At 37.2% G+C, this 13,207-nt stretch overlaps 1 protein-coding gene across 1 annotated transcript in view; it reads left to right on the top strand.

The window, feature by feature from the left end:
• Positions 1-13,207, top strand: part of MORC1 (MORC family CW-type zinc finger 1) — a 153,369-nt gene that overhangs the window by 102,580 nt on the left and 37,582 nt on the right. Inside the window, exons 17-20 of the mRNA XM_018050048.1 lie at positions 123-188; positions 1,132-1,374; positions 6,466-6,552; positions 11,472-11,621. Coding sequence (XP_017905537.1) covers positions 123-188; positions 1,132-1,374; positions 6,466-6,552; positions 11,472-11,621 — 546 coding nt within the window. The remainder of the gene's footprint in view (positions 1-122; positions 189-1,131; positions 1,375-6,465; positions 6,553-11,471; positions 11,622-13,207) is intronic.

The raw sequence follows: 13,207 nt of genomic DNA, 5'->3' as shown, positions 1-13,207 counted from the left end.
GACTGGCAAGAATGTGTGAGCTTGGCACTTCTTTAAAAAGTGAAGAACACTGAATTATCATAATGTGCCAATTAAAAGTTGTTTTTACTTACATTTGTCTAATGATTTTTTTTCCATAATAGCCTCAGTTTATACCAGTGAATAGGATCACTGAGTTCACTAGCCCCTGCCAAGCTTCAACATCTAAGGTGAGTAATTAAAGTGGGATTGAGTCATTTGTGACATTTCCCATATGAATGATAAGACTTACCAAGGGCCAAACGTCATCATGGTTTAATATGTTCAGAAAGTGAAGCACTCATAGATATTTTTATATCATCATCATTTTTTTATTATAACAATTCATGTTTATTAGGAAAAACTCAGAAAATAAAGTATAAATAAGAAAATTTAAACCACCCATTGTCTTACTGCGTGGAGATGATGACCATTTTAGATATATTAATGTGTTTATAATTATATCTTTCCAGTATATTATTTATAATATGTGTTATATAAAATTATGCATATAAAATCAGAGAGAGAATGTGTATGTGAGTCTGTGGGTATATATTTACCTAGAAATATGTTCTATACATAATTCCTACATTGTTTCTTATGTTTCCTAAATGTCATATTACATTTTATTCCTCCAGTGTCTGTTATTATCTAAAATTTAAAAATTTTTGAACCTTCAGAGTTACATCAATCACACACACAAGATTATAGAAAACTCTTTACAATTTTGGTTATTCAGACTTCTTAACAGGCAAATGATGAGACTGTAAACCTCAACCAAATTTTAAGTTAATCGATAGCTGACCTACATGCACCAGGGATCCAAAAGCAAGAAAATCTCTGCTCAGGAGTAAGTCAGGAGGCAACAGTGTATTACCAATTTGGAGTCTTTTGCATCTTTTTTTTTTTTTTTTAAGATCAGACTTCTTGACTCAGCCCAGCTCTGCTGAATCAAATTCTGAATGAGCCATTATAGCAGTATACCTTTGCCAAAGTTTGTTTTCTAAGCTTCTGATTTTTAAAACTGTTGTTAGTAATAAATATCATCTAATATCATAAGATTATAAGGGAATAGTAATTAATTATAAATAAGCCAGCTACCCCAAATTAAAAGCATGTTCTTTCTTATTTAAGGGAAATAAGAAAATTCAGAGAATCAGACCTTCCAGTGATGACTTGAAGCATGAGTCTCTTTCATCCTTTGAGCTTTTGGTCAACCACAGAGGCTGGAAAGAAACAGAAGGATCAGACTCCGATGTAGAGTATATTTCAGAGACTAAAATTATGAAAAAGTCTGGGCAGAAGAAAGTGAAACCTCAACAGCAGAGGTATCCAGCAGTTCCACTGGAAAACGTCAAACTAGCTAGCAGAGACAAGGTGATTTTTTTTGTTGTTACTTTTTCACAAAAATGTGTAGTCATTCACTTTTCCAGAGATAACATTTTTTAAAGGTTTTGTTTCATTTCACATTTTTTAAAGCACTCTAATTATAGCATACACATTGTAATCTGAGTTCCCTGGACAAAGTCCCAATTTCTATTTTTTCCCTACATTGTCTCTTTTGGAGGAAAAGTCAGATTGCTAATATCAGCACTGAAGGGCTCCTAAAGAACACCTCTATGGGATAAAGACTTTAATCTGTATTTAAGAGAGAAATATCCATATAGGATAAACCTGTAATCTTGAGAGTTTTGCATTCAATGTTTTATAGCAAAAATGCTTGGTCAAATTTTACGTAGGTAGTTATCCCTGTAGTCCAAGTTCTGGAAAAATAAAATGTGATGTTGATAATGTAGCTAAATGCTGAGCTTGATTATAATGAATGTACACCCTAGGATTTCCATGTATCTAAATGAGTTTATTTCTTTTTTTAAAGAAAACATTACACTTTCATTCTTACAGTGTTGACGCTTATTTAATTCCTCTTTGAGAATCTGCTCTTAGTTTCAGTGTATAAAAATAACAGCACTTAAAATTGAGTGGGCATTTACCCTGTGCCTGATCAATGTTCAGTGACCACAGGTATTATCTCACTGGCTTCCCTGGTGGCTCAGACGGTAAAGAATCTGCCTGTAACATGGGAAACCCAGGTTCGATCCCTGGATTGGGAAGATCCCCTGGGGAAGGGAATGGCTACACACTCCAGTATTCTTACCTGGAGAATTCCATGGACAGAGAAGCCTGGCAGGCTACAATCCATGAGGTCCCAAAGGGCTACAGTCCTTGGGGTCGCAAAGAGTTGAACACCACTGAGCAACTAACACTTTCACTTCACTTCACTTCGTTATCTTACTACCTTTAAAAAATCTTTTATAAGCCAAAATTTATTGCTTAGTTTATCTGCCTTGTTGATAAAACTTGATTACTGATGTCTTTTTACTGTTTCTAAAAATTAACTTTACCCTGAAAGGGTGAATATGGGCCACATGGAAAATATTCCAATGAGTTGACATCGTCTCTGAAAGCAAGGAACTGATTTCATTGGTAAATATCCACTGAGCTTCTGCCCTGTGTAAAATATTGTATTAAGCATGGTGGAAGACAGGATTTCAGGCATGGTTCTTTAAAAAAGAATTATTCTGAATAATAGTTACATTACAGAAATATCTCACACATTCCTTTGTAATATCTTTGGAAAATGGTATGTGGATTCTTGAAAATCTTTAGTGATATAGGCTCATTACCTCCTAAGGCAGCCTTTTCTTCATTTTTGGATAGCTCATTCTCTTAGATTATTTGAAATACGGATCCCTATAATTTTGAAGTTTTGGCCCTCATTCTTTTCTTGAGACTGTAGAGGCCAAACTGAATCTGTCTACCCTCTTCAGAATTTTAGTTTGAATTATGCATTATATTTGAGTGTAGGAATTCATCTATTCAGCAGATACTCAACTTTTGCATGCTTATAATATAAAAAGCAGTTGTTATCACTTTATAATTATATCTCCTTTAACTCCTGATTTCATTAACTGTGGAATTTCAAGATTTGGGATTTTTAGACTTATTTTATGGGTAGGTTGTCACAAAGTTGTGTTAGAATAGCACATTTTAGAACATAAATATGGAGATTCACATATGTATATGTGAATATATATTATGTATATATGTGTAAAATCATTTGTTATATGCCATTCAGTATGTTAGCCAGCTACAGGGGATTTAGCTGTGAGCAAAACCACCTATGGTCCCAAGTCCCCCCGAACTTATAGTCTAGTGATAGAGACAGACAATCCAATGATTATACAGATAAATGGGAACTGACACTGAGGCAGTTTTTATGACATAGTAGTGTGAGTCCTTATAATAGGAGATTTGACCCTGGGAGGACAGAGAAGTCTTCCTTGAAAAAGTGATGACATAACTTTTAGGACTGAATTCCAATTAAGCGGCTAGATGGAGAGGAAGATCATTTCCAATCAGTGCAAACATTATTTGCTAGTGAGGGAACGTGGAATACAAAGTACCTAAGAAGACAGCTCCCTGGAGAAGGGAATGGCAGCCCACTCCACTATTCTTACCTGGAGAATTCCACGGACAGAGGAGCCTGGCAGGCTACAGACCATGGGGTTGCAAAGAGTGGGACATGACTGAGCGGCTGACACTTCACTGACACTAAGAAGATAGCTAAGCTCTGGTGGGGCAGTGAGGGAAAGGGGGCTGTGGTGTGAGATGGGCAGGGAGTGATCAGAACCATGCAAGCTGATACTTTGATAAGGGATTTTGTATTTACCCTGAAAGCAACAGAAAAACACTGAAGGATTTTAAGCAGGGAAGTGGTATGATCGTAATTTCCTTTAGAAAAGATTGTTTTGGGTTAGTATGAAAAATGGATTCTCAGCAAACAGAATGAATGTGGGCAGAGCAGTTAAAAGGCTATTGCAGTGGCCTTGGGGGGAAATAATGGTGGTGTGAGTGAGGTGATCATGTGGCGGGGAGAGAAGTGGATGTATTTGTTCCTGTGTATTGGGCTTGAGGAGAGAACACTGACCCATTTGCTGAGATATTGGGTGTAGATGATCAGAGAGGCTGAATGCCGTTGAGAGGTCAACTCAACCAGGCCAAAGGCCAAAAAGGTCCACTAACTTAATGACTAAGTGGTAATAGGAATGATCACAGGAAGAATTTCATTGTTATTGGAGAACATAGAACCCAGGTTACAATGGATTGATTAGCAAGTGGAAGGGGAAGAAATGAAGACATGTTGTACGTCACCTCTTGTGAAGAATTTTTAGGTTATTTGAGATTTTTCTTGTTTCTTGGGGTAAGCTTGTATCACTATAAACTTCCCTCCTAGACCTGCATATTCTATTTTGGAAAAATTTGTTTTTGTTTTCATTTATTTTTAGGTATTTTTTTATCTCTTCAGTGATCCACTAGTTGTTTAGTAGCATATTGTTTAGCCTCCATGTGGGTTTTTTGGTTTTTTTGTTTTTGTTTTTTTTTTTTTTGCAGCTTTTTCCTTGTAATTGATGACAAAATAAACTCAAAAGGGATTAAAGACCTAAATGTAAGACTGGATACTATACAACTCCTAGAGAAAAATATAGGCAGAACACTCTTTGACATAAATCACAGCAAGATTTTTTTTTGGATCTGTCCCCTAGAGTAATGGAAAACAAAAGCAAAAACAAACAAATGGTACCTAATTAAATTAAACTTAAAAGCTTTTGCATAGCAAAGGGAGCCACAAACCAAATGAAAAGACAACTTACAGAATGGGATAAAATATTTGCAAATGATGTAGCCACAAGGGATTAAGCTCCAAAATATACAAACAACTTAATACAGGTATATATATATATATAAAACAACTATTTATATATATATAAAACAACCTAGTCAAAAAATGGGCAGAAGGTCTAAATATGCATTTCTCCAAAGAAGACATACAGAAGCCAACAAGGCACATGAGAGGATGCTCAACATCACTAACCATCAGGGAAATACAAATCAAAACCTTTGAGATATCACCTTATATCTGTCAGAATGGCTGTCATTAAAAAGAACACAAATAAATGTTGGTGAGAAAAGAGAATCCTCGTACACTATTGGTGGGAATGTAAATTGGTGCAGTCACTGTGGAAATCAGTATGGAGGTTTCACAAAAAATAGTGTTTTGATGGGATAGAGATTGATATTTGGTTTGCAAGGTTAGCACTGGAGACTATTCTAGAAGACTTGGACTTCTAGATGAAAATCTGCTTAAAAATTTAGATATGTCTAAGAAGTCTTAATGATTACTGGGTAACCAGTGAAATTTTACATCTAGTACCAAACATTGACAACTTCAGTGTTAACCCTGAGAGCTATCAAACTGTGGACCAAATAGCTAACATCTAGTCCAATATATTAGGTTTCCTCAGTGGTGTCTCCTGGGCTGTGCTTATAGCAGGAACTTGCCAGCTTTGTCCAAATGCAATAGTATCAACTTTTGTACAGAAATTTTCCTTGGTATTTTCTAAAGGGTATGTGTTTAGATTATATTAAAATGAAATTGATTGTAGATACCGAAAAAACAAAAGAACTACCCCATGATCCAGCAGTTCCACTCCTGGGTATATATTTTTAAAAAACACCCAAACTCTAGTTTAAAAAGATACAAGCACCCCAGTGTTCATAGCAGCTCATAGCAGCATTATTTATGATTGCCAAGGTATGGAAGCAACCTTAGTGTCCATCAACAGATGAGTGGCTAAAGAGGTGGCATGTATATACAATGGAGTATTGCTCAGCCATAAAAAGAATGAAAATTTGCCATTTGCAGCAAACATTATATGCTATCACTTATATATGGAATCAAAAAATACAACAAACTAGTGAATATAAGGATAAAGAAACAGATATATAGATATAAAGAACAAGCTAGTCATTATCAGTGAGGAAAGGGAAGAGGGCAATGTAAGTGCAGGGAATTAAGAGATACAAGCTATTATATATAAAATAAGCTACAAGGATATATTGTACAATATTGGAAATATACCCAATATTTTATAAAATGTACATTGAAACTGTCAAAAAATTTTTTAATGACTGCAGATATCTCACATACTAGGCATATTCAACATCTACTGATTAAGGATGACATAGTAAAAGAAAGCCATCGTAGATATTTTTTAATGAACATAAATCTTATTCCTCCCAGCAACATCTACATAAATTTTAAGAACAATGTATATATACATATATATATCCATATGAAACATTATATATCCAATATATAGAAAGTAATTCATGCAGATTCTTTGCAAAATACTACAAGCCCTTTGATTCACTGTTGAGTGCCATAGTCTATACCATTCATTTCATACTTAACTTGCATTATGATGTTATTTTGTTGAATTTCCTCTGTTTATCCTACAGAAGCCAGCACTTAATAGAAGCTGAAGGAAGGAAAGAGTGATGCTAGTTTAATGTGTACCATTGATTGCTACTAATCCTTGTATATTTTTTGTTAATACCTTGCTATAGGCCTCTTGGGAAATGAAGAGAAAGAGGAGTCAAAACCTTACTTCAATTGAAGTTGAAACCAGCAACAGCAATTCAGACATAATCCAGGTGAGACAAACTTTGCTGACTAAATGATACCTTGAAATTTATTCACATTTGTAAAGATTAGAGGAACCCAAGAGGTATTTCACATTAGTGCCCAAAGTAACTGAAACATTTAATTGAATAACCTTGCTTTTAGGTGAAGAAACAGGACTCAGAAAACTTTGTTACTTGCCCAAACTACACAAATTAGTGAAAATACAACTGAGATTTATGCCTCTTGACCACTAATCTGTAGTGTTTTTTATTTTAGTTGTCAGGGTGAGAAAGCTTTAATATTGTTCAGTTGCCCAGTTGTATCCAACTCTTTGTGACCCCATTCTATTGTATTAATGTATACATGTATATGACATTATATATATATAAACTGTATGTGTGTGTGTGTATGTATATAAACTTGAAGCTCATCTCAAAACCTACCTACATGCCCAAATCCAAAGCATATGAACCTTTCTGTAATTCATAGTGTGGATTCTTACTAGAAAGTATAATTCTAAACTGACTTAAATTAGGGCAGTGCCAAAAACCCTTCAAAGAGAAGTCTCTTCAAGAAATCTGGGCATGCTTCCCATGTGCTTCTCTATAGACTGTGTGTCCCTGATTCTAACTTGGTAGTCAATATCAAAGGCCTGCATATTCGTACTATTCTACCATATACCCTAGCAGAGGTCGTTTTCCTCTGCTAGGAACCTAGTGTAAAAGTCCTTGGTTTGTAGGAAGAGGGCTTCCCAGGTGGCTCAGTGGTAAAGAATCCACCTGCCAGTGCAAGGAGAGGCAGGTTTGATCCCTGAGTCAGGATGAGCCTCTGGAGGAAGAAATGGCCACCCACTCTAGTGTTCTTACCGGGATAGTCCCATGGACAGAGGAGCCTGGCAGGCTACAGTCCATGGGGTCACAGAGTCCTACATGATTGAGCGACTCATCATGCATGTGTGGGAAGAACTGACACAAAGACTATGAAAAATACTGTATCTGTGAAGCCATGTTGAAGACTTTGTTATGTTATACAGCACCCTTTGTGTTATATTAATAATAAAAAGATTCATTTGAATATTAGAATTTAATATCATGAAAAAAATCTATTTGATACTTTCTTTTATCAGAATATGAATTTTATTACTCACTATAGTTCTCTTTGTACCTTGATTTCCAAGAAGCTTATAACTGAACTGTAATCTATATAAGAATAACTATTTTTGCGTAGATGATCATTTTTTGACATGATAATATAAGTGAGAGTATTTAGACAAATGCCTGCCTCATTTTTCATGTGTTTAGGTAAGTTATCTCAAAATGCAATTTAGAATTATGGATTAAGTTTTAATTACAAATGAGTCAATGAGAAGCACAATGTCTTCTAATTTTAGCCTAATTTATGTGCCCTTCAGCAGAAAAACGTTGTCACAAGGTACATGACATAACAATAATGGAGGTTTATTTTAAAAAGTTTCCAAGATGGAACATTTCAAACAGCACAGTCAACCCATGTGTGCCCATTTCCTAGTTCCAACAGTTATCAATTCATGATTGATCTTGTTTCATCTGTGTCCTCCCCCTCCCCGGTCACCCCCTTTACTCCCAAATATCATATCATTTCCTCCACAATTATAATTGTTTTAAGGAGGAATCTGAAAGGATGTTGAAAAGCTCTAGAAGTGATTTGTGAATGGGAAAAGAAAAAAACCCTTCACAGTGACAGGAGGGAACAACTAAATACAGGATGTGGAGGAAGTGAGCACCAACATAGTTTCAAAAGGAAAAGGGTCCACATTTAATCAGAGGCCAGAAAAGAGGAGAGGACTATATAACTAGTGTTGTGAACAACTCAGCCTCTGAACCTCTTTGAAGCCAAATGGATAGAACTGTACCTTTGCATATTACTCGTCCCCACCTGCTTTGCAGAATCTTCAAAGTCTTTGTGTGTTTTTCATGTAGCCATTGCTTTGTCACTTCTCTGTCCTCTGCACGCAGCTTTTAGCAAGTGCTTTTTCACAAATGAAGTATGACATTTATGTTAAAATTGTTGTTGTCTTTTTATGTAATACTTCTCAAGGTCTTATGTTACTTGCATGAATATGTGTGGTATGATTGATTTGGGTCCCTGTGATCCTAGCAGGAAGTCCGTTTGCAAATTCATGGTATCTAATTAATCTGGATAAACACTATACATTATCCAGAGATGCCCGTTAATTTTTCTGTGTGGCTGTGGTTGCAGCAATTCAAGTAGGAAATAATTGCTTCCGCATGTTTGTCTGCCTGTACTTTGTTAAACTTAGAAATTAAAAAAGATTGTTCTTAACCCCTGGGCTCCTCCCCAGTTATCTTCTAACTGTGGTACTTGTATGTGTGTGTGTGTACGTGTGCGTGAGCTTTAATTCTGACTGTGCACCTGTCAAATTTCAAGAAAGAGGGCACGCAGGGCTGCATTGGGTTATCCCTTAAGGAAGAGTAGTTGGCTGCCCACCACTTGCCACAGTTAGGTGGTTTTTATTATTTTGATGAATTTACTTATTTTCAGGGGTCATGCTATTGTTCAGTCACTAAGTTGTATCCTTCTCTTTGTGATTCCATGGACTGCAGCATGCCAGGCTTCCCTGTCCTTCACTAGCTCCTGGACTTTGCTCAAACGCATGTCCATTGAGTCAGTGATGCCATCCACCCATCTCATCCTCTTCTTCCCTTTCTCCTCCTGTCTTCAATCTTTCCCAGCATCAGGGGTTTTTCCAGTGAGTCAGCTCTTCGCATCAAGTGGCCAGAGTATTGGAGCTTCAGCATCAGTCCTTCTAATGACCATTCAGGGTTGATTTCCTTTAGGATTAACTGTTTTGGTATCCTTGCTGTCCATGGGACTCTGCAGCACCACCGTTTGAAAGCATCAGGTGTGATAGGCTCTAAAATATATCTTCAGTTCACCAAAGAAAGTCTTATCTCACAGAAATGATTTCACATTATCCAAACTCGTAAGACCGTTGTATAATATCATAGCAGCCGTTTAGTCATTTGAGAGAGAAACCCAGCCTCAGTCCAATTGGAAGACACATTCTGACTTTCACCGTGTGTTTTCTCCCTTTATGCCAGTCTGCATGGGTTGGCCGGTACAGTTTGACAGTGCTGGTGAGCTATGTGCCTGAATATTTAAAGAGCTCCCAGCTAAGACAGCCTGCTGTGTCCACTTCCCTGCACAGGATAACTGGAATGATGTGACCAGTTGTAACTGTAGCACTGGAAAGGCACTGGCCCAGCTCCCTCATCCTGTGCTCTTCCAGTGTGTGTTTTTTGTTGTTGTTGTTCATATTACATGGAGAACATCTCTCTCTCTTTTTTTTTCAGTACCCAACAGTAGGGTTTATATCCACTCTTTTTAAATATTTATTGAAATACTTATTGACTTACAACATGACATTAGTTTAAGGTATATAACATAGTCATTCACTAGTTTCATAGATCGGGTACAGTACAAAGCTATTATAAAACATGGAATGCATCCCTTGTGCTATATATTACAGTTTGTAACTTATTGACTTTATAACTGGTGATTTGCATCTCTTAATCTCCTTCACCTATTTCACCACTCCTCCCACCTACTTCCCTCTGGCAATCACTGGTTTGCTCTTGTATCTGTGAATCTGTCTCTGTTTTGTTATATTTATTCAAATGAATGACCTGCTCAAGGTTACAGCAGTTTGATCTGTCTTCCTAACTTCTGCCTCCTCCTACTCTCCTTAATCCTTGATTGAATGCTTTTTATATTTCTTTCATCCAAGGCCTATGGTCTCTGGAGGCTATTTAAAAAAATATTCTTTCTCAGTGGGATAATCCTTATTTTGGAGTCACTTTTGATATTTGCATATCATGTATATCACATTTCACATGCTCCCTAAGCATGAATGTATGTGTATGCTTACATATAAATGAAGGTATACAACATTTGTCTTTATCTGACTTATTTCACTAAGCATAATGGCCTTCACGTACGTCCATGTTGTCACAAATAGCGAGATTTCATTCTGCCTTAGGGCTGAGTAATATTCCACTGTACGTATTACCACATCTTCTTTATCCATTTATCTGTCATTGGACACTTAGGTTGCTTCAGTGTCTTGGCTATTATAAATAATACTGTGAACGTCTTTATTCTGATCAGCACATTCTTTCTTTTGTGTGTTGTTAATGTCTGTCAGTCTGCCTTCGGAAAGAATTTTTTTTTCATATTAGAGTACTTCATCTTCCTCTCTTCCAAGTTTCAGACACATGTTACATTGGCTCTTGTACCAACAGTTGTGCCATTTCAAGTGAAATGATAAAAGCATTGATTGTTTTTCAGATTTATATTGAATCCAACCATTGCTGATTATTTCAGTTATATTGTCATAATCTCCAAAGTCACCTCATTTGCTGGGCTCAAGGTTACAGCAGTTTGATCTGTTTCCTAACTTCTTCCTCCTCCTACTCCCCTTAGTCCTTGATTGAGTGCTTTTTATATTTCTTTTCTCCAAGGCCTAGTCTCTGGAGGCTATTTTTTTTTTAATATTCTTTCTCAGTGGGGTAATCCTTATTTTTGAGTCACTTTTAATGCTTGCATCTCATGTGTATCACATTTCACATGCTCCTTAATCCTTCACGGGGTGCTGGACTCCATATTCCTTACCTCCAGTTCCTTCTGATCACGTAGTTTGCAGGTGTCACTTCTGTGGCAGTTTCCCTTCTTTCTCTTCCTTTTTCCTTTTTGATACTAATTTATGCTTGGCCTTTCAGCCACCATGGGCCATTCATTTTCCAAATCCATGCAGTAAGAGTGTTCTTGATAAGACCTTGCTTGCATGCCATTTGGAGCTGCGGAAATATCCAACTGGGATTCAGTTAAAACTCCAGGCATTTTTTAGAGATTAAAAACTGTCATGAAAATAATGAGTTTTGTTTTTAAGAACATCTTAACCCTCTTCAGAATGCCCTACATAGCCATTCGATTGGACCTTCAGAGATGTTATTTGTGGGATCACCAGTCTGCGCTGCAGCAGACTTCTTTCATTATTTTGCACAAGCTTGTTAGCCATGGTTTCCTCCCCCATTTCAAGGTAACTAGTGCAATCCAGTTTTTTTTAATCTCAGCTCCTGCAAAACTGTATTTTTTTTCTGAAATTTTACTCGTGTGTGTGTGTGTGTGTGTGTGTGTACTATGTGTGTTTTCATGGAGTTAGCCTTTCCTTTTTCTGTGTGACCATGATGAAATTCAGCTACGATACTTCACATGTATCATCTCATCTAATTTTTTTAATAGCAGAAGGGATATGTTCTCTTTTCATCCCCATTTTTACAGATGAGGAAAGTAAACTTGTTGAGGATCATACTCTCAGGAAGTGGTCACCTTCAACCCTAGCTCCCGCTTCCTTAACCTGTCCTCATTAGGACTTCTCCCTCTGTCATTCATGTCCATGTGCTGACCCCACATCAGTTCAGCCAGGCCATTCCACGCAGATTGGTTGGAGTGCACAAATACTCCTTACTCAGGGGTCAGGATTTGAAGGCAAAGATAAATACTGCATTGATTCACATTCAGCCTATGTTGGCTTAGATAGGTTTCCAAAGTTTCATAGATGGGCATTCTCTAGCCAAGAGTCTTGAATTCATTTTTGTTTAATCCAGTCATCATCCGTTCATTGCCCAGATTAAGCTAACTTCCCTTTAATGCATTTCTTACCTTATTCACCCCAAACTTGACCTTTTGTGTGCAAGATCTGACGCTTTTCTTTCCAGTCAACCTAGAATCTCATAGTAATCATCAGGGTAATCGTCTCAGGATTGATTCCTAGAAAGGAGAGTTTTCTCCTCTCCTAAGATTGTAAGTCTGATAATAGAGTTGTGATCATAACTGTACTGTCAACCCCTCCCATGAGCTGGTGTCTCCTGACCCTTGGCCTCCAGAAAATATTATTTTCCATCTTCCATGCTCAAAACACACACCCTGCCCTCCCTTTTAATGAGTACTGGCTATTCTGAACCGTTTCTGTCTCAGACATTTACACACCCAAGTGTAAAGTTCAAACATGTCCCAGTTAACTCCAGAAGGGGAGGAAGTAGAAATTCTTTTGCAGCACCTCTCACAGATGTCTGAGGAATCCAAGTCTGAGTGAAGCTTGCTAGACAGTTCTGCTTTACTGGAGCAATGCCCCGTGGTACTGTTGTAATTAAGGGTTTGTCTGAGTTCAATTAAAAGCTCCTTGTGCACTGTTCTGTGATAAATTGGCAGTTCAACTTTACTCCAGGCAAAAATTTGGCATATGAGCTCCATAGGACCCTAGTGCCCCTCAAAGTGATGTGATCTGATCACCTGTCATTGTACCATGCTTAATAGAAGCGATAACAATAAAAAGGAAGCAATAGGCTGGATTCTCAAGCATCTTGTCAAAGAGGTAAGCAGTCGCAAGTTATGTCACCAGTTGAGATATAAGGAGTGACTCTATGGAACAGACTTTCTCGGGGATCTATTCCGAAAGGTGATGGGGAAAATTAGGTTGCCAAACCACAACAGATGGTCAGGCAAGCAAATGATCAATTAGAAGAATGCTTCACAATGCAGGAACCTGCGGGGAATAAAATTACCAATGCCAACAGTAAGTTAGAAAAGTTCAGCAAGAATAATTTTCTGAGACTCAAGTCAGGG

The sequence above is a fragment of the Capra hircus genome, chromosome 1 (genome assembly GCF_001704415.2).
Source record: "Capra hircus breed San Clemente chromosome 1, ASM170441v1, whole genome shotgun sequence".
In the NCBI taxonomy this organism is placed as follows: domain Eukaryota; kingdom Metazoa; phylum Chordata; class Mammalia; order Artiodactyla; family Bovidae; genus Capra; species Capra hircus.
The sequence above is the reverse complement of the archived record's forward strand: the minus strand, read 5'-3'. Positions and strand labels throughout refer to the sequence as shown.